The sequence below is a fragment of the Zeugodacus cucurbitae genome, chromosome 2, assembly GCF_028554725.1.
Source record: "Zeugodacus cucurbitae isolate PBARC_wt_2022May chromosome 2, idZeuCucr1.2, whole genome shotgun sequence".
Taxonomy (NCBI): domain Eukaryota; kingdom Metazoa; phylum Arthropoda; class Insecta; order Diptera; family Tephritidae; genus Zeugodacus; species Zeugodacus cucurbitae.
In genome coordinates, this window is record NC_071667.1 from 78057636 (window position 1) to 78084502 (window position 26867).

At 34.5% G+C, this 26867-nt stretch overlaps 1 protein-coding gene across 3 annotated transcripts in view; it reads left to right on the forward strand.

Annotated features, from left to right (window-relative positions):
• Positions 1-26867, forward strand: part of LOC105213295 (uncharacterized) — a 266273-nt gene that overhangs the window by 211948 nt on the left and 27458 nt on the right. For all 3 annotated transcript variants that reach the window (XM_054225386.1, XM_054225387.1, XM_011186008.3), the window contains 3 exons: positions 4544-4684; positions 15678-15769; positions 16294-16404. In XM_054225386.1, the coding sequence (XP_054081361.1) occupies positions 4600-4684; positions 15678-15769; positions 16294-16404 (288 nt within the window). In that variant the 5' untranslated portion in view covers positions 4544-4599. The remainder of the gene's footprint in view (positions 1-4543; positions 4685-15677; positions 15770-16293; positions 16405-26867) is intronic.

Here is a 26867-nt window from a genome sequence, read left to right on the forward strand (position 1 = left end):
TGCATACACAAGTGGCAACCTGGCAACTTGGCCAACGAACCGACAACAGATTTCTCTGTCAAACAAACCGCAAAAGAAATTTGAAATTTTAATGCAATTTAAATAAAGACAAGCCAGCCAGTGACAACTACAACACCAACAACAAGACAAATAACAACACATAATGGGGCAAATAAAATCAAAGTGAAATAAAGCATGTGGCAAAAGCAGACAGTGGCAGCGAGACAATGATAGAGATAGCGAGATAGAAGAATGTAAATATTTAAGTTACTCATACGCCATAGCGGACAATAAGAAACAGGCGCTGTCATAAAGCGATTTAAAGACGCATGGCATTCATGCAACACCAGTAGACCGTAAAGCGAATAACGGGACAGCAAGGCAGTCTCCTACGCCCATAGAGTAATGCAACTTCTTCTTCGTCTTCTTCTTCTTCTTGGCTCAACTTCTTATTTGCGTTGGTGTTAGTGTTGCACCAACAACTACAAGCAACCGCATGCAACTAAAATGCTGTCAATAAGTGTACAACAAAAACAACGCAAAAATGCTGACAAAGTTCCACACCAAAAACCGAAGAAACAATGGCGATTGTGGCAACCGAGGCGGTAGCAATAGCAACAACAACAAGAGATTAGTGATGAAATGCAATACAAATAATGGCCAAAGACTGCCAGCGGCAACTGTATACAAACAAACACATGCACACAATTTGTGGCAACAATAAAATAAATTGCTTAAATGAAGTAAATTAACACAATAACAACAAAATGCAATAACAACAACAATAGTGATTACGTTGCGGCAACACTACGGTCTTACTTTATACGAAAAGCTAAGTGATAGTTAGCCTGATAATGGCATACCAAATACTGAGCAACAGTACTAGGGCGAGGCAAGAAGAAGAACAAGTGAAGCTAGAAGTAGCAGAGTTAAGAAGAGAGAAACGCAAGAAGTCACAGGAATTAGTGGAAATGACAGCAATATGAGCTGTAGATATTAACAATTATCCAGCCGGCAACAAATAGTGCACTCATTCCATTGCTTGGCTGCAATAACGGTACTAACTGCTAGTTTGCTTGCCAATCTTCCTTAATACAGTTATAACGGGATTGTTGTTTTGTAAGGAATGCTTTTAAATTGCTTACCTACTCTGCTTTTGGGGGAATTTAAGCTATTTTGCTTTTAATTTCTTTTAATTAACGTCTTGAGGACAATTCATCGAGTCGGTTTGCGGTTGGTAACGAAGCTTCAACTGCATATGTATTTTTTATGTATAATAATATATACCAATAAAAACTTCAAAGCAATAAAATGGAGTTTTTAAGCATATAATTGAGACGGTAATTGTAATCAAAGAAGCGTGAAAACTTTCAAAAAAACTTTTGGAAAAAAATGTATTACTGAAAGAAACTTTATAACATTCAAAACTGCTTTGAAAGCTTTTAACAAAACTACAATTATTCAAAGAAATTTCACAAAGTTTTAAATAAGTGTTGAGCGATTCAAAAAAGCCTTTGAAGGAATAACTATTCTTTGAAGAACTTTCAAAAGATTCATAAAAAAATTTAAAGCTTCAAAAAGGGTTTTATAGAAATTACTATTATTCATAGAATTTTGAAAAAGTTTCGAAAAAGCTTAAGTGCTAAAATTTCAAAGAAACTTGAGAAAGTTTCAAATAAGCGTTGAAAGGTTTAAAAAAGCCTTTGAGGAAATAATTATTTTTTAAGGAACCTTGAAAAGTTCCATAAACATTTTAAAACCTTCAAAAGGGTTTCGCCAAAATTACTTTTATTCAAAGAATATTGAAAATTATTCAAAGAACATTGGAAATGTACAAAAAGCTTTTAAAGATTAACAAGTAAGGAATGGCTAAGTTCGGGTGTAACCGAACATTTTATACTCTCGCAATTTATTTATTTAACTTAATTAATATTATATAATACACAATTTGACCCACATATTCGTCATATATGTTGTATAAAGTCCATTGAAAGTTGGAAACCCTAATATTAGGTTAGAAGTACCGACGTCCTCATGTTCGCTATATGGGGCCTTGACAACCTATGGTCCGATTCCGGTGATTTTTAGAATGGGGCTGCCACACTATAAACGTAGTATTTGTGCAAAGTTCTGCATCGATATCTTCACTAGTGCTTACTTTATACATTGTAAAGTTAACGATTCAGATCGTCTTCAATGTTCTGGTATATAGGAAGTAGGCGTGGTTGTGAAGCGATTTGGCCTATTTTCACGACATATCATTGGGATGTAAGGAAACTATTACAAACCAAGTTTCATTGGCATCGGTCGAGTTGTTCCTGAGATATGGTTTTTGACCCATAAGTGGGCGACGCCACGCGAATTTCCCATTTTTAAAAAAATCTGAGCGTAGCTTCTATCTGCCATTTCCTATGTGAAATTTAGTGTTTCTGACGTTTTTGGTTAGTGAGCTAACCCACTTTTAGTAATTTTCAGCCTCACCTTTGTATGGGAGGGGGCGTGGTTATCATCCAATTTCTGTCATTTTGGGACTGTATAAGGAAATGGCTAAAAAAACGACTGCAGAAAGTTTGGTTTATATAGCTCTATTGGTTTGCGAAATATATACAAAAAACCTATTTGGGGGCGGGGCCACGCCCACTTCCCCAAAAAAATTACATCCAAATATGCCCCTTCATAGTGCGATCCTTCATACCAAATTTTATTTCCATATCTTTATTTATGGCTTAGTTATGGCACTTTATGTGTTTTCGGTCGAACTTAACCTTCTTATGGTGCCAAGGAACACGTGTTCCAAGTTTCATTAAGATATCTCAATTTTTACTCAAGTTACAGCTTGCACGGGCGGACGGACAGACGGACGGACAGACAGACATCCGGATTTGAACTTTTCTCGTCACCCTGATCATTTTGATATATATAACCCTATGTCTAATTCGTTTAGTTTTAGGACTTACAACCAACCGTTATGTGGACAAAACTATAATACTCTCGTAGCAACTTTGTTGCGAGAGTATAAAAAAAACCTTTGCAAAAAATATGTATCATTCAAAAAGCATTACAAATCTTTTTCAAAAACTTGAAAAGCTTCAAGAAAGCTTTTGGCAAAATAACTAATATTCAAATAATCTATAAAAGTTTCGAAAAAGCTTAAAAGCTCAAATTTATATATTGTATATTGCTGTTTTTATCACTTCATACTTCGTTGAACATCCTTCTTCATTGAACACTCGACCCTAACCGATTTCTTTTATTCCATATCGGGTATAGATTATATAAAATCTTTTAAGGAACAACCTTCTGTATCTATGAAAAATCCAAATATATACGCATTTTACTTGAGCAATATTTCCAATTTTCTAACCTAACTTTTACGAGTCAAAAGAGACCTATGTTGAACTGGTTACCTCTAGTGCTATTCAGTCTAGTTAAAAGTAGCTTAGTCTTAAGTTACCAGTCACTGGTAGATGTATGGTGTATGCGGCGCATTAGTGCCACTTCCAGAGTGGTTTTGCTTTTCTTTTGAAACTTTTTTTAATTGTGCAACTTTTGAACCGACCTGAGATTGCAACAAAAGAAATGGTTAAATATAGAAGTGAAGATAAATAAGAAATATTCTAAAAGCAAGTGTGTCGAATTTCAGCATATTTGTAAAGTAAAGCAAAGAGGAGACAAGCAAAGGCAGAACTAAGCGCTTTAGATTTGAACAAATAGCAAATTATATATAGATATATACTATATGTGCATGTGTTACAAGAGCTCTATTGAGGTCCTAGCGCATCCTTGCACAAATTTGGAAGTATAATGCACAAAAGAACGCATGTCTGTGTCTCTTATGTAAACTTCTATGTATGCCTGTATGCCTGTATGTCTGTATGCATGTAACGTATTTGCTTTTGGTTTAGTGCATTTCGCATTGCAAATGAAGATTTAGTGGTCATGTGCAGTGCTTTCGACTGTATTTGCACTAGTTATTGTCCGGTTCTCTTTATGTATGTATATATATGTTCCTACAAGAGTGCATTTATAATGCATACAAGTAAGCTAGTGAGTTTAAAAGCAGTGCATCTTGTATAAAGCGTATGCGCATAAGTTAGTGCTGCTCTTCAATTTATACATATACATATCCATGTAGCTTATATGTATCTTTCAGCGTCTGCATTTGTATGCGCTTTGTGTATTTACTTAGCTCGTATTTGCTCGAGCTGCCTTGATGTCCTCTACTTATGCTGCTTATTGGTCTGGTCATTAGAGTTACTCGAAAACAGATTTGCTATTTAGACAACACTAAGTGATAGCCGACTGAGGATGCTTTTTATAAATGCAAACTAATAAATTAAGCTGATTACTTAGCCTGAGTCATCACTGAGTGATATAATGTTGAGTCGGAAGACTCAAAGCCATGCATAACTATGAATGGGAAACTCAAGGTAATAGGCTTGTAGGGTTATATAATAATCATTTTATGAATGTGATATGTTTGCACATGAGTTAAAACTGAATTTCAAATCTCTAACATCTCTCAATTTCTCTTCTTTTACAGTTCATCTGCAATCTAACGTTCCATCTACACACATTTAAAGCAGCCACAAAGCAATCATGTCTAAAAGAGAGCGATTATTTCACGAATGGTTCAATCTGTTCGCGCTGATCTGGATGATCATCACCGACATATGTTTCAACGGTAAGTAACAGTAAATTTATATTTATTTATCACACAACTATATAGTAAGTAATGCATACAACAACAAATACAAAGTAACAAACAAAATTAAAAGTAGAGAAGAAAGCGAGCAAATGGGCGTGCGATAAATGTGTTAATAGACTTTTAAAATGCATTTATTTGACCTCTTCTTGTGTTTTTTACGCAATTTGGAAATGCAAATTGTAATCTGCCAGCTGCTGAAATAATTTACGAAAACAAGCTTTCACACACTTATAGCTTTCATATAAATGTAAAGCTTTTTTATTGGCGTCGATTTTTTTAATCACTCTTTGCGCAAATGAAATGCATTTATTTATTTGTATGCCATTAAAATTCCAAATATCGCAATTTATTAAATGCGCTACCAGCGCCAATAAAACAAGCGCCAAAAACAAAAAAAAAAAAAAACACTTGGAAAAGCTTAAAATTGTATGCGGAGAAAAAAAATCGTTGAATATTTATATAGAAAAATTGAGTTGTTGAACATTTGCCGAACGTCGATAAACACTCGACAGCGCGAACTTGGCAATAATTTCACGCAATGCAGTGCATAAATTTCAGTAGGAACTACCGCATTATGGCGACGGAGGAAAAAATTGCTGCAATATTGTAATGAAATAGTGGTGAAGCGTTTGCATTAGGGTTAACAGTTTTTTTCATTTTAAAATATTTGGATTTCATGCATACAAAAATCTATAATACAACTTGGTAGCAAGCTTTCCAAGCCACTTGAGCTTTCAGCAGCTTATTCTGCTATAATTTTCTTGTGCTAAATAAGTGCTGGCAATTAAAAGGTCCAAAGTGTCAAGAGAAGGAAGATAAATCTGACTTAAAATCTCTAATAGAATTTTGAAATAATACTAAAAGTGAGTTAGACAAACGAGAAAGTTTTCAAGCTAATCATAAGCTGTTTATAGTTCTTTTCAAAAGATATTAATTTTATTTTATTCTTATGTAATTCTGTTTGCAACTCCATACAGAGCTCTTCAATCGCTTTAGCATTCAATATCTTATTCAGCGATGATTTTGTTGAGCTGGATAAGTGCTGACAGCCAAAGGGCTGCAGTATCGGGAGTTACAAATGAAGGAAGCCAAATCAGAGATCTCAAATAGATATTTAGAACACTAATCAAAATTAGTTCGACCAACAAAAAGATTTTGAGCTCATCATAAGTTATTAATAGTTCAGACCTTTTATCCAGATCAGATGTTGAGAGAGATCTTCTTTTTATAATTTATGCATTTTATTATATTCTAACGAAATTTAGAAACTCTTTGAGCTATAGAGCTTTCCAAGCACTGTAGCAGTCAGCATCTTGTTATACGGTAGATGTGCTGATAACAATATGGGCTGATCGCATGGAATGCGGTTGCTCCTAAGAAATAAAAAACTTGAAAATACGAAATAGGATAGCTTGGGCAAGCTTTGGAGGAGTTATCTTTCAGAATTTTTCAAAATTAAAGAGAATATATGCTTTCCAGAGCAGAAACTCTCATTACTTGAATATCTCATCAAATAAAGTTGATTTCTCTGAAGCCAAATTTATGAAGCACAAGTACCGATTTTAAGGATAGCCTGCCAAAAGATCTAAAATCATCCTCACTATAATAATGGAGGCTCTTTTTAAAATGTTCGTACTTTGGCTTACAGGTAATATACATATGTACATATATTGACCTTTAGGGTTCCGAAAGTCTTTCAAATTTCCGATTCGAAAATCTCACCATATTTCTAAGCAAATTGAAAATACGAAGAAGAGAAATGATCAGCGGAAGACAAAAAAAGACACACCCTCATGTATGCAATCGTATGGATATATTTTTTATCTTTATTATTGACAATTTCGACAACAACCTCATCACTCTTTATAGTTGCATTTGTTGTTTTTTGTTGTTGTTGTCAGCAATGCGGCAGTTAATTTAACTTTAATCACATATTGGGTTATTTCATTTTTAATTGTGTTCTCATCCGCCTTATTTCACCCCACACACATGTACTGTTGTTGTTGTTGTTTACTGATGCTGCCAAAGCGATAACAACAACAAAGTTTTTATTACCCAATCGATGATCATAAAAATGCAGAGAGTTGAAAAAATCAAAGGAGAAAAACTCGCTGTTACAGCCGAGCGGTCGGCATGCGACAGGAAGGTGTAGGGAATGTATGAAATGCAGCATATGCAAATTTCACGCGACGCTATGGGAAGTAAACGGAACCGGTGGCGACGAATCAGACGGACGAACAAACCGTCGGACGGACGGACGCACATAAGCCGCTGCAATTGAGTTATAAAAATGCAATGATGCACTCACAACTGTGCGGGCGGAAGGGGGTGTACGCGCAGCGGATTGTCTTTATTATTTATGTAGCACTGCAGCAGGCGGCCGACGGTTGCACGTACCGGATTTTTCAGCCTTAACCTCACTAACCGCTCGCTCGCTCGCATGTCGGTCTGGCGGAAAGTTCGCGCATAAGCTCAAGGTGGGCAGCAATTTCAATTATTGCGTAGCACTGATTAAAAAATACCAATTAAATGAATGCCTTTAAGGTGTGAGTGTGAGAATGAGTTGATTGCTCACACACACACACACACATGTAGCTGTGATTGAGTGTTTCTGCTTGCTCTCTACAAATTCAACTTATTGAAAAAGAGTTGCGTGGAATTTTTTCGGAAATTATTTTTTTTTGAAAAATAAAATCAATTGAAGCAAAAAAAATATCGGAAAGAAATTAAAATAAATATTTTGTCTGGGATTTAAAATGAAATTGAATTTAATCCTATATATGGGTGGTGTTACCAGCTTGTCTCAATAACTACTTTATTTTATTGGCAATATAAAATATTGATATTTGAACTCAAAAATTAATTATTTGTCTCAAAAATCTTTTTTTTTCAAATGTAAAGCACATTGAGGCCCAGAAATGCCACGGCAACCCTTAAAAGTGTTTTTATGAAATAAATACTTAATATATAATCTGTCCAGATACATGTCAAAGGAATGGATACAAGTACCTGTATTTAGAATATATCAATCCTCATTGAACTTCGACCTTGATATATCTTTGACCAAACCGTTTCAATTCCAATCGGGCTGAAGTCTATAAAAGTGACATGCGTGACCATTGGCTCTTCGGCTATTTAATCCTCTAGAACAAACTCCAAATAAATTATATCGATTCAAGAAACTGACGATCATAACCTCAACCGATTTGGGTAGGAGAGATCAGCAAGATCGCTATATATTTTCGGCAATAAATTCTTAAAAAAACGTTTCTTTACCATTTTATGAGCTCTTTTTGGAAAAAGTTTAAGGTCTTTTGGTCTTGAGATTAGCGAAGACCAGATTACTCCAAAAAACTTAACGAATCTCATCTTTGGAACACTGAAATTGTGAACACGTGTTGCATTAACGACATGCAATTTGCGATCTTTCTAAGATATTACTGTTTCAAGCTACTCAGATAATTGCGGTAAAAAATTCCAATAGACTACTACTTCTTTGATGTTGGAAGCGCCGGCTTTCGAGAGTAATAATATTTAATTTTCGAAATTTTTTTAAAAATTTCAACTCTTATTTGTATTATACTTTTGGAATATGTATGTAGGCTCGTGCGCTTGCTTTTGACAGGCCAGACGGTACTCAGCTGTCACAAATTGACACACTTCACATATTTTTTCCATAATTACCACACTTTTTTTCCACTTAAATGCCTTTTCAATTGCTGTCTCGCTCACACCCTCAGCGATGATTACAGTTTTTTCGCATTTTATCACCGTGTGATTGGCGGCGCGCTTTATATTATTTTTGCAGTGAATTCTTTTAAATTTTTCATTTTAATCTCTCGCATTTTATTTTAATCTGTTTTATTGCACCTTATTTCATTATGCGATTTTATTGCTTTCACTGTATTGGAGTAATTAAGTTTTGTGCGCCTGCAAGTAGCGTGAAAAGCGCACAATTGAATTTGTATTATACTCGTGCATTGCACATGCCACATGCCACACACACACTCCAGCAATGTGGTACTTGGCCGCCACAGCAAATTTCTTCTTTTCACACTTCACTTCGAGCGGTGTGTGCAAAGAGGTGTGTGCGCGTGTGTAATTAATACATTAACTGTACAAGCAATTGCATTAAGTCACACGCACATTCATACAGACATATGTGCCTTAGTTGCTGTTGTTGTTGTTGCATTTATCTATATTAGCTGCATTTTTCACACTGCCTTCTGTGTTATTCTCCTTGTTGTTGTTGCTCGTTTTTATCATCGCTTTAAATTTGTCAATAATGAGCGCAGCCAATTTGTTAAAATGTGGCATGTGCCACCGTGTTGCCAGCGCCAGCGACATTTCAACTTATTGCATAATGTGTCGCTTAATGAAGGCATCTGCATATTTTTATCACTCATTATTTGTACATAAATGCGTTTTGTGTACTCTTGCCGCATTGTCAGTGCAATTTAAACACTGTTAGTGACGAGTTAATCCATTATTTGGACATACAAACATAGAGCACTTGTGTTTGCGTGTGAGTCGATACATACGTGCGCTATGGCGTATGAGCGATTAATGGCTGATAAGCATTTATCAAGCACTATGTATAGGCACATATGTATTTTGGCATTCATTTAATTAAATTGGCCAACATATGACTTGTTTATATTTGAACAGTTGGATTTTAAGCAAACAATTTTTTTTCTCAAACCAAATTAGGAGAAATAAGTTAAGTGACATTTAAATTAAATTTATTGAAACAAAATAAAAATTTCAAACATATTTTTCATAAATTCAAATTATTAATTGAAAACAATATTTCGGATTTTACATAAAAGTAGGCATATACATAAGATATATTAAGATAATAGCTCCTTTCATAATAAAAAAGATAATTGTCCTATCTCTCATATAAAACAATTATATTCAAATTTAGTTAGGTTAGATTGATATCTCAAAAATTAAACATTCCTTACCCCCTTATAGGAAGTAAATGCTTATCTATGCTACTATTATAAAGAGGAAACATTTTTATATATGTTTGTAATGAATAAATTCAAAAACTGTGCCGATTTCAATAATTCTTTCACCATTGGAAAGCTACATTCATCCCGAGTAACATAGCCTCTGTTTATTGCTAGAATTTCAACTTTTTGGAAATAGTTCGAAGGTGAGGGTATCAAAAAGTCTCCTTGATGGAGAATCTTAATCAGAAACTGAAAATCGTCTTGAAAGTCATTCCTTCTCTTCGCATCGCAATCGCGTGCCAGAGAGTCGAGTAACAAGCGCTTGACGGTCGAGTATGGAGAGTGTGCAGCTGCTTGAAGAACAAAATATTAGAAATATACATAAACTAATATACACAAGCTCGCACTAGGGAGTCGTACTCTGAGCGTTCCCATATCAGAGACAAAGACAACGGTCACCAAAGGCTAGAGGACATAATCAAGTTCTAGCTCTTTACAAATAAAATATAATTTTCGAATTTTCCTCATTTTAATTTTTCTAAACGAACCCACGCAAGAAACGGGAAAGTACACACATATGTATGGGAGAGTGGGTAAAAACTTATAACTTTTGAAATGTTTATTAAAAGCAGTGCGAAGCCCGAGCGGTCTGCTAGTAATAAAATATTTTAAAGTGAAATGGAAAAGTGTCTGTGAACTTCTTGTAAAAAATATTGCTAAGAAGCTGAAAGTCGAACTCTCAAATTATTTGAGAGTACTTTAGACGAAATGTTATTCGGTTAGTATGTAGACCAAACACAAGCCTAGACTTGCATGTCAAGCATATGTATGTATGAACCAGCCGTTATCTGAAAATTCCAAGAGACATCTTTTACTGTTTAAACATTATACACTCTCTATCAAAATCATGCTACAAATTAGATATGATGCTGAGAAATCGATCAATCCATAAATTGTTGTATTGCGTCTGGCACACTATTAAATCCTCTTTGAACCAACCTGTGGTCTTCATAAAATGAAATAATTCGCATAGTTTGATATGTGCAACTTCCAAAAGAACAATAAGATGCTTCAGATTAAAATTTGTATTTCTAGAAAACCATATATATAAAAAAACACACTTTATCTATAGAAAATTTTCGGGATTGTTTGTATTTTATCATCTTAACATCGTTGTTTCGGAGTAAGTATGTTCATTATGAAATGACAAACCAAACTAAGAATTAAGTCATAGCTATCAAACAGACCAACTCGTTGGCAATTAGTTATCAGTTACCTCGAAAAATGCATCGAAGGCCTTTATTAATAGCCACCAACCTTTAAAGCGTCTATTCTGACCTAAGTGTTTCTTTTTTTTTCAATATTTCCTTATTTATTGAATCTGCTTGTTTTTAAGCCTAACAACAAGTTATAAAATCTTAAATCTATTTAAAAACTAGATTAGCTCAACCAAGTGATTGAGCTGTATTGGTGAAACGTTGCTCTTTAGTACGCAGGCATATCCTTTCTTTTTAGGCGTGTTTGATCGCAGGAATGTACTAAAGCATTAGCCAATGGGTTTGGGTGATCACGGAGTTTTGATAAATATTTCAATTTGCTGTCCTCTACTTCTTTCTTGCGCATGTACCATGGTGAGCACGTGATTGATCTAAGCATTTTCGATTGGAACCTTTGTATTATATCAATATTAGTTGCACAGGTCGTACCCCACAGTTGAATGCCATACATCCAAATCGGCTATATGACCGCATTGTATAAAAGCACTTTGTTGTCTAAGCTAAGTTTTGAGTTTTTATTTAAAAGCCAATTTAAATTTGCAGCTCTTATCTTCATGCACGTTATTTTACTAGATATATGTTTTCTCCACGTAAGCCTTCTATCTAGGTGAATACCAAGATAGGTAACTTCATTCGCTTGAGGCACTAGAATATTGTTCATTTTTACTGCCGGGCACATTTTTGGCAAGTGGTAAGTGTTGAAGAGCATATCTTCAAAGCTTTTTCTGAACTTACATTGCTATAAATATTATCAAATAATAATTCGAGAAGATGTCATGAAATCCATTAATTATTCCTATTAAAAGATATTGAAAACAGATTTGTTTTTATTTTAAGGTTTCTAAGTTGTCTCTATGTCTTTAAAAACGGCATGTGTGTGATTGGCGTTGAACCGTTTAGCCGGTTATAGCCGAATCGATGAGAGCGCGCCACTCGTCTCTTTCCTTCGCAGTTCGGCGTCAGTTGGAGATCCCAAGTGTAACCAGGTCGCTCTCCACCTGCTTCCTCCGTAACGTAAATATAAATGCGATTGATAATTTTAAGAATTAATGTCTAGATAATTAGACTAAAATAATAAATATGAGTTTTTCAGAAAGATTAATCCTTAAAGAAGAACTTTGTATTTCTGAAATACTCTCCTCTCAAATAATATCTGTACATAAATAACCTAGAGAACTAACCAGTTAATAATTTTATAATAGAAGCTCCGGTTAAAAGTTTTCTTTCGATTTTTTTTTTACATTTTATTTAAAATAAAAACTATTTATGTATGATAATTGTTCGAATTTAATCACTTTTTCTCCCACAATTAAATTCAATTTTGTCTTTGAGTAGTTGCTGATTTTAACAATTCAACCGCAATATTTCAATTGAAAACCGCTTTAATATTGAAAACAGACGCTTTATCTGAAAATCTGCAATATTTTTTTTTTTTTGCAAAACAAAAACTCACCAAAAAAAAGTTATTTATTTGCCACATTCGTCGCCAAAGCTTTGTAATGCAAAAATATGCCGTTATTATTTTTTGCCAGCTGCGCCGCGATAACAAAATATGCGATTATAGAAATTAATTAAGCTTAAATGATGGAAATTAATTTATATTATTCTATGCTAACAAAGACTGGTGATAATGAAAAAGTATGAAAAACACAACAACAACAAGCAAGCAAACATAAACGCATAACAAATACAATTTAATTACGGGCGTATAAGCAACAATAATGGCAACAACATTTGTTGGGCATTGTTGGTGTTGCAGCACACATTAAATGCAAGCAACCGAACGACTGACAATTTCGAAACATATTTTCAAATATATAACGGTTTATGCGGTTACGCCCATCCAACGAACAAAAAATACATAAATATGCGAAATAAATAAACTTGCTTTGCTGCAAGTGCGCGCGCTAAATTGCGCAAAATGCCAAACAAAAAGTTTAATGAAATATGCGCGCGGGCCATCTCAAAAACACAGCGGAAAAACGCAAATTATGTGAAATATTAACATAATAAAATATTAACAGCGCCAACGAGCGTCGAATGCACACACATGTGTGTGTGTATGTAGCATGCAACAAGCATGCGTGCGTAAACATTAGCAGCGCATTGCTGCGCTTGACACATAATTAAGTGGCTTCACCAACAGCTATTAGCCAATTTTGTGTAGTCCCGTTAGCGCTGTCATTGGCATTTCATGCCACTAACCGCAGCGCAGACGAAAGTCAATATGTCGCAGGCGTACACAGACGGCAAGTGATTGGCACAAAAGGCGGCGAATTCGAAGAAAATTTAAATGTGCCTCTTTTGATTTGATATTTTATGAGCGAGTAGATGAGGTTTTCACACTGCAAAGAATTAATGCTTCAAGTTTTAAAAATGAGCCTTAGTATGTCCCAAATTAATTTGGATATATGCCAAAACAAAATAGCGTCAAATAAGTAAAAGTCTTTATAACATTCTGTAATTAATAATAATGTGTTTCAATAACCATTTTCTTCGAAATTAGAAGGCAAATATTTCGATTTTGGAGACTAAATTGGGATGGGAGAAATTTTTTTTTCTTCTATTTTTTTTAACCAACAGATTCATAATAGAATTTTTGGAATTGATGTGTATTTACAGATTTTTATACTCTCGCAACAAAGTTGCTACGAGAGTATTATAGTTTTGTCCACATAACGGTTGGTTGTAAGTCCTAAAACTAAACGAGTTAGATATAGGGTTATATATATCAAAATGATCACGGTGACGAGAAAAGTTCAAATCCGGATGTCTGTCTGTCCGTCCGTCCGTGCAAGCTGTAACTTGAGTAAAAATTGAGATATCTTAATGAAACTTGGAACACGTGTTCGTTGGCACCATAAGAAGGTTAAGTTCGAAAATGGGCGTAATCGGACCACTTCCACGCCCACAAAATGGCGAAAACCGAAAACACTTAAAGTGCCATAGCTAAGCTATAAATAAAGCTATGTAAGTAAAATTTGGTATGAAGCAGCGCACTAGGAAGGGGCATATGTGGATGTAATTTTTTTGGGGAAATGGGCGTGGCCCCGGCCCTACTCAGTTTTTTGTACATATCTCGCAAACTACTAAAGGTATTTCAAGGAAACTTCCTAGAGTCGTTTCTTTTAAGTACCACCTTATACAGTCCAAAAATGGGGGAAATCGGATTGTAACCACGCCCATCTCCCATACAAAGGCTATGTTGAAAACTACTAAAAGTAGGTTAACTCAATAACGAAAAATGCCAGAAACACTAAATTTCACATAAGAAATGGCATATGGAAGTTGAACTGAGATTTTTTTACAAAATGGAAAATGGGCGTGGCGTCGCCCACTTATGGGTCAAAAACCATATCTCAGGAACTACTCGACCGATTTCAATGAAACTTGGTTTGTAATAGTTTCTTTACATCCCAAGATATGTTGTGAAAATAGGCCAAATCGCTTCACAACCATGCCTACTTCCTATATACCAGAATTTTAAGACGATTTGAATCGTTCACTTTACAATATATAATGTAAGCACTACTAAAGATATTGATGCAGAACTTAGCACAAACACTACGTTTATAGTGTGGCAGCCCCTTTTTAAAAATCACCGAAATCGGGCAATAGGTTGTCAAGGCCCCATATATCGAACATGAGGACCTCGGTACTTCTAACCTAATATTAGGGTTTTCAACTTTCAATGGACTTTATACAATATATATGACGAATATGTGGGTCAAATTGTGTATTATATAATATTAATAAAGTTAAATAAATAAATTTCGAGAGTATAAAATGTTCGGTTGCACCCGAACTTAGCCCTTCCTTACTTGTTTTCCTATTTTTTAATAACGAAAAATGGTTGGCACACTTATTAAATATAAATGCAAATTATTATATATGTGTTGCAAGTCCTTAGAAGGTTATATGGGCTTCGCCCGAAGAAACCAGCCTATTTTCAATATACTTTTGAAATAATTTTTGAAATATTTGGTACAGATACTTTTTATTGTCTTAAATATGCAAATTTTGTGAGGAATTACTGAAAGTTTTAAAGAAAAATATTAAAACCTCTGCCTAGTCATTCCCGGTAAATCTTTGTAAATTGTGTCTTGAAGGCCCGTCCCAAATTCCATGAAGATCGGTTGAGTAGTTCTCGAGAAATCTTGACAACAAATTTTGAAGACACAATTCTAAGAAAAACTACTTTCAAGTTTTTAGAGACTACTCCAGTTAACTTGCAGCGCGCAACTTCATCAGACTGTATCTCTAAAATCAGTACTCGGATTGGACTAAAATTTTAATACAATATTTTAGAGATATTTTAAGATAGATTTGAATATGGTAATACAAAATATCGATTTTTGAAATCCATGTAGCACCTTAATAATTCTAGATCACAATTTTTTCATTATCCACAAAAAAATTAAAAACAGGTGGCAACTCTCTAATAATTACTTTTTGAAAAATAGCTTTTGCACTCGTCTCACACTGTTTATAAAGTTCTGTGTTATTCAATTTTATTTTTTTTTAAACTGATGGCAACTCTACAACCATATCCAGCTCAGAATATACTAAGGGCTGGTTAAAGAAATTTGTTTTGTTAGATGTATGTGTAAAACATATTTTTGTTATCGTACATTTGATATCGTAATTTACTAATATCGTAAAATATTTCAAATTTATCTTCTCTTTTCAAATCTCCACATCATATTGATCTAACACCGTGCATCACAACAACAGCGCACTGTTTGAAGGACCTGAAGATATTTGTGCCGGAAGCAGTTATCATGGGCAATGCAGCGACGCTCTCGTGCCAATACGATCTCGGGCAGGTATGTTAACATAAACAGTTACATATTTATAGTGAAAGTTCGGATTTTCATCCATTCAAACATTTTGCGCCATTTAGCAACAAAAACATGCACACAGCGGGCGACAACTACAACAATTGCCAAGAGCACTTAAAATTTGTAAACATAACTCTATGCTCTGCCATAAATACCAAGCTTCGAGTGGCGCTTGCGGCCATTACTTGTCACTTGACAGCTGCCACCATGCAACGTTGCCGTCGTCGTCGTCGTCATCACCCGTAATTCATTAGGGCCGTATTATTTTATTTAGAATGTCTGGCATGCTGTTCGCAGTGAGCTTCTCAATTAAATTAATTGCACGGTAATTCGTCTCTAATGCCACTTGCCACTCGCCTGCTGGCACAAGCTGTCTCAGACACTAGCTCGTCATTGCCCCCGCTGTGTAACACTTTGCGCGCTACATTTTACCGTTATACATATACTAACTATATTTTTGCTATTCACTCACTCTCATTCACTCTCTTTCACACTTTCTCTCATTGCAGGCTGCTCTCTATTCGGTGCGCTGGTATTTCGACACTGAGGAATTCTATCGCTATGTGCCCAAGGAGTCACCGCCCACGCTGGTCTTTCCGGTGTCTGGCATTAATGTCGATGTAAGTCTAAGCCACAGCGTTTCTTTTTTCTCACTCACTCGCCCGCTCTCTTACAGCGCGCATCTGCTATTTCTCTAAACAAAGTATTACTTAACTTTTTTATTACATACTTTCTGTTGTTGTTCTTGTTGTTTTAACGCGATATTTGTGTCGTTTGCCATAAATTCGCATTTTCATGCGGCGACACGTACGGCGAAGCACAACATGGTCAATAGCATGGAGAACAAGTGAATATCTGGAAGAAAGTAGATAGTGCTGGCTATACCAATGCAACCCTGTGTGTCATCATTATTATTGTTGTTGTGTCCGCGCTTTTGCTTTGTCTGTGATGGAATGCGCAAATAAATCGTTTCTTGCTTTGGCGCATATTTTCTTGCTATTTGTTATTGTTCTTGTTGTGTCTTGGTATGTGACATATTTCTTGCGCTTCCCCGCCTCTTCAGTGGCCATTAGACAGCTTTTCGTGGTTTTATTGTTGTCATTCAGCGCATCGCCAGCCATTTGTTTCCTCGCAGAAATATGCGCCTGAATTCTGCTTTGATTGTTTTTAATTGCAATTTGCATTTGTTAATTCATAAAATGCTCTGAATTCTTATGCGCCCCCTCATAAATATGGCTGATATACGATTTTGAAGATATATCGAGACATATCTTTATGTAAGATTCTGTTGGTTTGGAGAAAAGATTTATCCGCAATCTGTGTAGACGCCAATTTCTACCTTCAATGAATTTCTCGAGAGAAAATGATTTGCGGTTGAGCACTAGATTTTCGGGTTTCTGACAGAAACTTAGTGTTTTGTTGCCACTTATTACCATCTCACTCTATCATTTTAAAAAAAGTGGAGTAAAAGCTTGCTATATAGCCTGATTTATAGTTGTCCTGGAAACATTTAAGAAAAATCCAACAGTTTTCAAACTCCGAGGTTCACCAATTCTATAAATTCGGTGTTTTCTATGAGTTATACAACTTTGAATGAAATGACAAAGTATTAGGTTATGTTATGAAACGCTCTAGGAACTGAAGAATAGGAGAAGAATAAAACTGGTCAAGTTTCTTAGATAATCATGCACTACAAACCATATAATCCGATGAATACGAAAGCATAGTAATGAAGATGAGAATGATGAAATTTTTGGAATAAAATATCCCTTATCGGTTGGGCTTGAGATTGCAGATTTTTCAGTCGGAAGTTAGTGTTGGTTATATACATAAAAAATATAGCATTAATTCACTATTTTGTCAAGAAAACTTTACATATTTTTCAATACTTTTTTAAAAAGTGTTTCCTATTGAAGCGATGGTAAATGCGATATAGACCAGTTTATGCTGTATAGACGAAAAACTTTTTATTAAATATTTACAAATACTCACTCACTCACAAATGAAAAATTATAACATAAATAAAACATAATAAAGTAAATAAAACCAATAAAGTTTAAATAAACAAACAAAAAATAATAAAATAAAAAATAAGAAAAGACATTAAACCAAAAATTATTCACTCAAATATGAAAACATAATTCGATTTAATATACAGATTGAATTAATATAATCCTTACATAGTGCAGCTATTTGCTCCAGCTTTTCTTCATTTGTTATCTCGGGAGTAGATGCTCCTTCGATTGGTGGTGAAACAGATCTTGGTGGTGCTTCTGCAGCAATTAGTGGTTGTTGTTCCAGATTAATTGGCTGTAAATTTGAAGTGGTTGGTGCAACTGTAGTTCCTCTGTCCATACGAAGCAGACCGACCATGGTTTTGATTTCCATATTGGAGTGTCGTAGACCTTTTGATTTTAAATATGCTCTCAGTTCACTTTCCAACTTCTCATTTTTCTCATTGTTAGCAGATGGCATTTTGGGTTGTGGCTGAAGTTTATAAGCGTGTGCAGTGCTAATTGAAATTAAAAAAAAAAAATATTTTTTTAAAAAACGACACAGAGACACAAATTGTAGTTCTCTTCACTATAGTAGTTCACGGAATCTGATAAAAAAACTATAAAATATTACGTTAGAGAACCGGCAAAATATAAAAACAATTAAACAAATGTTATTACTGATAGAGATAGACTTATAAAACACGTGTGTAAGCACTAATCTATTTGCACAATCAGCTGTTCTGCTCTTGCAATTACCGTCTGCGATCAGCGTTGCCGCTGTGGCCATTTTCTACTCTCGCAATTTATTGATACAGATTTATTAAGATAACACACAATTTGGCACATAAATTCGGCTAAAGTACATTAAAAGAACGAAACTCATCATATATTGTATATGAGGGCTGAGATAATTTCTGAACCAATTTCAATCGTTTTCACCACCAAGGTACACTATATCCAAGACTATGATCACTTAATTTTGCTAAGATAACTCACATATTACGCGATATACTGTATATGGTATAAATGCCACCGAATATTTCAAAATTCTAATAATAGGTATATGGGAACTGGGAGAAGTTATGGTCCGATTTTACACACTCACACTCACATATTTCTATAAAAAAGATTCCCTCTGAACTTCATTAAAATATCGAGAGTGTTACCAATATCGATGAGAAATTATTTTGATGTTTAATTTCTGGAGCCTTGAAAATTTATAATCTTATTTCGACGATTTTTGAGTGATTTATGCCACACCCCAAATTCAGTGTTTGTGTAAAGCGTTGTTCCGGTATCTTCTTTGGTTCTTGATTTATAAATTGCAAAGTGAACGAATCAGATTGATTTCAAAATTGAGTTAAATGGGTAGTGGGTTATCAAACTATATCTCCCATTTTTCATTACTAATATCAGGGTGTCAAGAAAACACTAGGTACCAAATTTTATTGAAATCGGTCGAGTAGTTCTTGAGATTTGATTTTTGACCCAAAAGTGGGCGACGCCAACCTTTTTTCAAATTTTTTATACAAATCTGTTTGCAACTTTTCTCTGTAAATTCTTCTGTAAAATCTTGAGTTTTTGACGTTTTTCGTTAATGAATTAACGCACTTTTAGTAATTTTCAACATTACCTATGAATGGGAGGTGGGGGTGGTTGTTAACCGATTTCACTAATTTTCATGATGTATAACCGAATGCTAACGGGAAATGCGTCCAGTAAGTCTAGTATATATAGCATAAGAAGTTTGGGACATATGTACATATATTCAACAAACATTTCAATATATTTTGGCATGATAAAAAACAAAATTTAGATTTAGAAAATTTAAAAAATTTTGAAAGTTTTTTTATATTTTTTTTTTTTAAACTGACAGACAAAATATAAAATCTTATGAAATAATAAACATATTAAAACCAAGAACTTAAGTTAAGTGTAGGACAACTCCTTCGATTTAACCAATATTATTATTTTATATGGTTTCGTAATTTATTCCTTCGTTGTCGTCGATACTGTCTGAACCGATATCTTTACTGCTTCTATTTTGTGATTGTGCCTTTATAGTTGTTGGTGTTACTGGTGATTCTGGTTTACTTCGTTGAGTGTACATTCGCTTTGGTGTATCCATAATCGGTAGTCTTGGCGGTGTTTCTATTCTGGTTGATGAATGTCCCGGTGAATGCATGGGTGAATGTATAGGTGTATGCATAGGTGAATCCATAGTTACTGGATTCCATACGCTTTGCTGTGGAACTACAATTGTTGGCGCTTGTGAAGTTGCTGATGCCTCCATAGACGGTGGTGCGGTTGTAACCAGCGGCATAACGGGTTTAGATCTCTTCAATAAAAGCAAACCGACCACAGCGCTAATTTCTTTTCGCGATTTTTTTATATTGTTTGCTTTGCAATGAGCTTTCACAGAACGTTTCAGTTGTGATGGATTTCGGTCTGCCATATTTGTTTGTTGCTGATGTTTATAGAAGCTCAAGATGACCGTAGAGAATGGATTCGAAATTCTTTATAGCTTTATCTCAAAGCAAGTAGTCTAGTTTTGTGGTTGTTGTTCAAAGTTAAGTCTATTGTATTGATATTGAAATCACAATACAAATATTCACTAGAGCTCAACGCCGTGACGCAATGTTAACTGGCATTGCTTACACTCCTCTAAACGGCTTAAATTCAATCCATATGTTTCAGGAAAAGATCTATTTGGTTGTTTACGACATGAAGATATTACAGCGAGTTATTACAATACAAAAAAACAAAAAAGGTTTAACATGTAAATAATGCATATTACGAAGTCTTTCAGCGTAGTTTTTGTCTTTAATGTGCTTATATTATTAAATTTCTTTCGTAAAAGGTTTAAACGAACAATACTGTGAGGGGATGTTCAATACGTCCACATACACGCCTACATTTGTTCCGCAAATTCAGGTGATATAACTATCCTCCTCAATTCGACATTTTTGCTGGTCTCTTATTTTTAGCTCTGCACTCAGTCAATCTTTATTTTTCCATTCTTCTATTCAATGTACAATTAATGGCTCATTTTAATATTCTAAAGAGCTCATCCATTCATTTCTTCCATAATTCGATATAATTACAAATTAAATACATAAACTCATTCCAGGAAGTGTTTAACATCTAATTATTTTTTATGTAGCTCGAAATCGTCAGATTATTTTCGGAAACTTCGCTGTCTTGAAAACATTTCAATTAAAAATTTCGATAAAAATTGGTGCAGTTCCAATTAAAAATTGTTTTTTTTTTTTAAAGAAAGACACAGAGACATAACACGAATTGAATATATTGTAGTTTACAGACTATGATAAATAAACAGTAAAATACTTCGTTAGAAAACCGACAAAATATAGAAACAATTAAAAAGTTATTTTTGATAGAGACAGCATTATAAATCACGTGTATAGACAATTAATTATTTGCACAATCAGCTGTTCTGCTCTTGCAATGACTATCTGCGATCAGCGCTAGCGCACGTGATCATATAAAAAGAAAATAAAAAGCTTTACTCACAACTGCTTTACCGACCAAAGGACAGATTGTTAATACCCTGCTCACCCAGAAAAGTTCATTTAGAGTAAATATAATTTTAGAGTTAAAAAATCTAACACACTTATAATACTACATATATGGCAAAAAAGACTTTTTCTGGGTATTGGACGAAATTTATTTTTTAAAAGATAAAACTTTATTTAAATCTATATTGTCCAGCTTTTTGAAAAATTATATGTTTTAATGAAAATTCTATAACTCGAAGTTTTTCTGTGGATTATGTGATTCGAGTTAGAGTAGCTGTATATATAAATTTAACTTGCGGTAACTGAGTGCCATACATAAGAGACTGATCATTCTGAAGATGTTTTCAAAACTATCAACGGTTTCCCAAATACTATTGTTCGATACCAGAATAATCTCATCACCTTCTTTGAAATGTAATAAACATTTTTGGACACATGAAGACTAACATTAGAACCATCTAATTTATGTATTCAACTTAAAGCAGTAAATTTAGTAATCTCATTTTCAAAGCTTTAAAAAGTTGAACTCATCATTACCATGCTAATACATATACGGAGCCTGTTGCGGGCAAACTCACCAATTTTCACATTAAAACTGTAATTTCCAACTTCACGATTCCGTTTTGAAGAATTACAATATCGCATGTCAAATCGTAATTAAGGCATATAATACACTCATAAAGGCACACCCACAAACTCACCTAGTAATTATGACCAATGGAGAGGAGAGCAGTACTTGCTCACTTGTACCCGATTCGACCGTTTCGTTAAACGTTTCATTAGCGCAGTAATAAATGGCAAAAGTGCCAATTATGTCCATTGAACATTTATTGATAAATGTGCACAGTGAAAAGGACACAATGGAAATTCTACAATTACAACAATAATTGTCATTAATATAGACAATCACATTAAGAACAGAAGTTAAGCAAACAACATTATATGTACGAGAAAGTAAAGCAAGCTAAAAGCGTGCACCAGGATACGCAAATATTTACCTCGCGCCGCACTACTAGAGTCGCTTTTCATTTACTCCCCTGTGCCAGAGCACAAGTGTTTCATTATTAAGCGAGTGGGAGCCGTCGCAGCATCGTTCGAGCTTATATATAAGTTCAGCCGTGGAAATGCAATTCAGGAGTCATTCGACCGCTCATAATTGCTTTCTCATTTACAACGGTGAAAACACGCAACACTCGCCCACTTCCTGCGTGCCTTCGTGCCAGCGAGTTACAAGCTTTTTGCTATTGAACTGTGCGTTGTTCGATTCGCTCGGCAGCGCGGCTGATTGCCATTTGCAACGCTCTTGTTGTTTAACAAATAATTTTGTTTTAAAAGAAAAAAACAACAGCAACAAAACTCTCTACAAATACTTGAGTGGTTGAAAAAGAGTTGAATTTTCTCGATATTTTTTTGTAGCGAAAAAATATTTGCAGACATAATGATGTATTTTTCTCGCGCACCATAATGAGCGTTTTTTGCGCTTGTGTACGCCTCTTTTTTTATTAAATCCGTGCAATGTTTTGCTTTCTCATTGCCGTTGGTAAATGAAAAAGTTTCCCAGTTGATGGTCTTAGTTTACCTCGACGATGGTTGTGGAATGCGTTTGTGTTCTTAAGCTCTTGAGTAGGTCATGTTTTTTTTTGTTATTATAATACCGATTTGGTGAACCATACATAGCGTGAGGATTAAGCTAAGTTATATAGGTTAGGTTTCGGTCGTTGAGTCGTAGGCGCTCTATCCATGGATTCAAGTTTTGTCTCTTTCAAACTGTAAGCAGCTGTGAGAGTGTTCCAGATTCGGAAGATATTCTTGAAATTCTATTAAGACACCAAAAATAATAATAGTCAAAGAATTATTATGACCTTAGCTTGGTTTGAGGTTAGAATGAAGTTTTGGTTAACTTTTTTTTCGAACTTTTTTTCTAACTTTTTTTTTTTGAAGGTGAATATCTGTAAAGTAATGCCCGTCTCTATTTCAACCTCAGTAAACGACGAAAGTCATCTCAGAGTTCCATAAAGACACCAACAGTTATATTTGACAAGGGATCATTATGACCTCAACTTCACTTCGGACGAAGTTACAATTACCATTTGAGGTGGAACTTTGAAGGTGAATATCCGTAAAAGTAATGCCCGCCCTATTTCAACCTTAGTAAACGTCGATAACAGAGAACTATGATATGATCTTCAAAATATATCGAACATATTCGATATTTATTCGACAAAAATAGTTAAAGCCATTCGAAGCACTTAAAGAAAGATGTACTACATATAACAAAAAGATAGCTCAAGAAGTAACAGGCAAGAGTTAGTTGCTATTAGTTTTCCCTATACGGAACTTAAGTCTCAGTGTAGAGGCATTGCAGAATTCATGTAGACTTGGAAAAGTCTAACCCGTTAAAAAACTTCAAAATACCAACGAAGAGAGCTACAGAACATGTTGAGGTTAAGATCAAGAACAAAACGACTACTAGTCAGCTCATATAACCTTAAAATTGTTGTTCTTAATAGTCGGAATGAATGCAAAAAATGTTGAAAATAATAACTTGTGAGATCCCCGAACAAATTGAAAACAAAGTTCCAAGCATATAACTGCTTATAAAATCGAAATTATTCAAAATACCTTAGAAGAACAGGAGTTCCTAATTTGAAATTTATTTTATAATAGCTCAAAACTACCCCGTAGCTTTCAATTTAACTAAATTTATCAGAAATTATCTCTTTTCCACCGCCTCAACTGCTGTGGAGTTACCTAACCCCCGCCGGGCTCTTATTTTCTACTATTTAAGCAACATTACTTATTCAATGTTTATGTACGTATCCTTAAATTTTTTAAACCCAAAAATTCATGCGATAACACCCTTTACAATAACACATCCGCTTTATGCTTGAAAGTTGCCCATACCGAACCCTTTTTTTTGCAGAACTTTACAACTAATTAGCATTAATGGAATTTCGCTCTAATTACATAAACTCACTCATCACGGAAGTACATATGTATGTATGTATGTATGTACATAACAGACTGATACGCACTCAAATAGCTGTACATTAGCATATACACATACATACACACTCGTAAATAAACTCCTTAAGTACTATTTACCCTTTCTTCCTCTCTCTTCCCCTCTTTACCCGTCGCCCGCTCTAACTGATTTATCCTGTTAACAGCAAAGTAAACGCAATCCTTGAAAGTGGAACGGCAAAATTATCGAAATTTTATAAAAGCGAAATCGTGTTTGTTTTTTCTCGCTTTTTACAGTTTTCATTTTGCTACCACACTCTCTTGCCGCTTTGTGATTTGTTGTTGCAATCAACAGCAGCGTGTAAATAGAAAACGAATTACAACTGCTGCTTTTCTTTTGCTTTCTTTTTAATTAACAGTTAATACAGGAAAAAATAGAAAATACAATTTTTTCGCAAATATAATGAAGTGGGTCCAAAGCGTGTCGGTGGAGAGTTGGGGTGCTGGAGAGAGCGCGCCAGTTGATTAGCAGCATAATTTACGGTTATTGTAATTGAATGGTCGATATTGGCGCTTCCAAGCACAAGTGTGTTGTTGAGTGTTCAGAAAAAGAAATGCGCGAAAACAATTCAAATAAGGGTGAATATTCAATTGTACTCACTCACTTCAATTGCTTAGCACACTTTTATTCTACTATTTATTGCATCTCCAACTGTATTGTAGTGATTATTCACGGTATTTGTAATTATCCCGCTCTTGTGAGAGCGTGAATTTAGTTTTCGCACATTTTCGGAATTTAATTTAAATTTAAACGAACAGCAACCTAAAATAGCTTCAGGTTTCTGATGATAGAAGTGTGTTCTATAAGTTACTTAACCCTTAATTCAGTCAATTAACTAATTTTATGAATTAATTAAGTTAAAATTATTTAGCTGTTTAAATTAAGTTGTAACAAAGTGACTTCTTTAGATCACTGTAAATTTTCTTAATTGAGTCAATTAACAAATTTTATGAAGTTATAAATTTAAAATTATGTAGTTTTTTTTTTAATAAAGTGGCACTAATAGTGATTCATTTAGGACACTGATATTTTAATTAATTGAGTCAATTAACTAAATTTGCGAACTATTAAGTTAAAATTATGTAGCCGTTTAAAAGAGGGTACACCAATTCCGTTATTTCACTGTAAATTTTCTTAATTGAAAGAAATAACAAATTTTAATTTATTTAATAAGTTATTATAGTAAATTGTTCTCAAATTTTTTATCTGTTCAAATTAAAATACACTAATAATATAATTATCCCTACTTGAGTAAATTAATTAATTAATTTTCTGAAGTAATTACTCAGTAGGTCACTGACAATTAATTTAATTGATTCAATTAGTACTTTTTTGAAGTAAATAGTTTAAAATTATTAAGCTGTTTGAAATAAGATGCACCAATAGTGACTCCGCTAAGTCACTGACAATTTCCTTAATCGAATTAATTAAATTAATTTGGTGAAGTAATTCAGATAAAATTGTTCAGCTATTTAAAGATGACTCCTTAGTTCCAGCTAATTTCCTTAAATTCGGCGAACGACAATTATCTTAATTAGATCAATCAACTGACATTTCGAAGCAATTAAATTTGTATTATTGTTGATCTTCTGGTAGTTTTTTTTTTTCAGGACAACACCATTTGTAATACGATAATACTTACATACGATCGGATCACATTACTTTTCAACATAAAAACATATAATTAGAAAAAATTCTAGCTAATCAGTACTTATGCTGAGCATTTCGGAAAGAAATGGAATTATTTTAATTACAAATCGTAAATTGCGCGCAGCTGCAACGGCAGCTACAAATACCTTCATTTAACAGTTCCCATACAAAAGAATTGCATTTTCTTTGTGTTTCCTTAGAGAATACCAGAGCTAATGTTCATTACTCTTAACTATCTGCAATGCATGCCGCACGCCGCTCCTCGCATTCCCATTGCACGCAGCCAATTGACCGACTCGCTGAAGCGCATTGCAAACTTTTTATCATTGCCTGTGGTAATAGTATGCTTTTTATAGCGAGTGAGCTTGTTAAGCCAACGCGGCCGAAACCCCGACTCACCATCAAACGCGCGTAGCTTCTGAGCGCCAAAGTTTTTCTGCACTTTAACTTTAATTATGAAATTTTTTAACAATATTTTGCGCTTTATATTATACTACAACAACGACAGAGAAAACAAGCACCCAATCATTGGCGTTGAGCGCAGCAAGCGAGGAAAGCATATGCTAGGTTAACGCTCGACGCGAAGAAATTATAAGAAAGTGCAAAGGACATGGCAAAAGGATGAAGGAGACTTATTGAAAATTTTACAGAATTCATGATTGATTATATAAAGTGAGCAAAGAATGTAAGCGCTGCAAATAGTTGACGGAAAACGATGAATCCGTTGTGTGGGGGGAGTTGAACCAAAAGCGGCAGTGGAAAAGCTGGCGGGAAAGAGAGTGCAGAATGAAAAAATAGGAAAAGACCTTCCCACCAAAAGGGCTTTACTGCTAATGGTGTAATACATACGGACGAGCATCCGCACTCTGTCA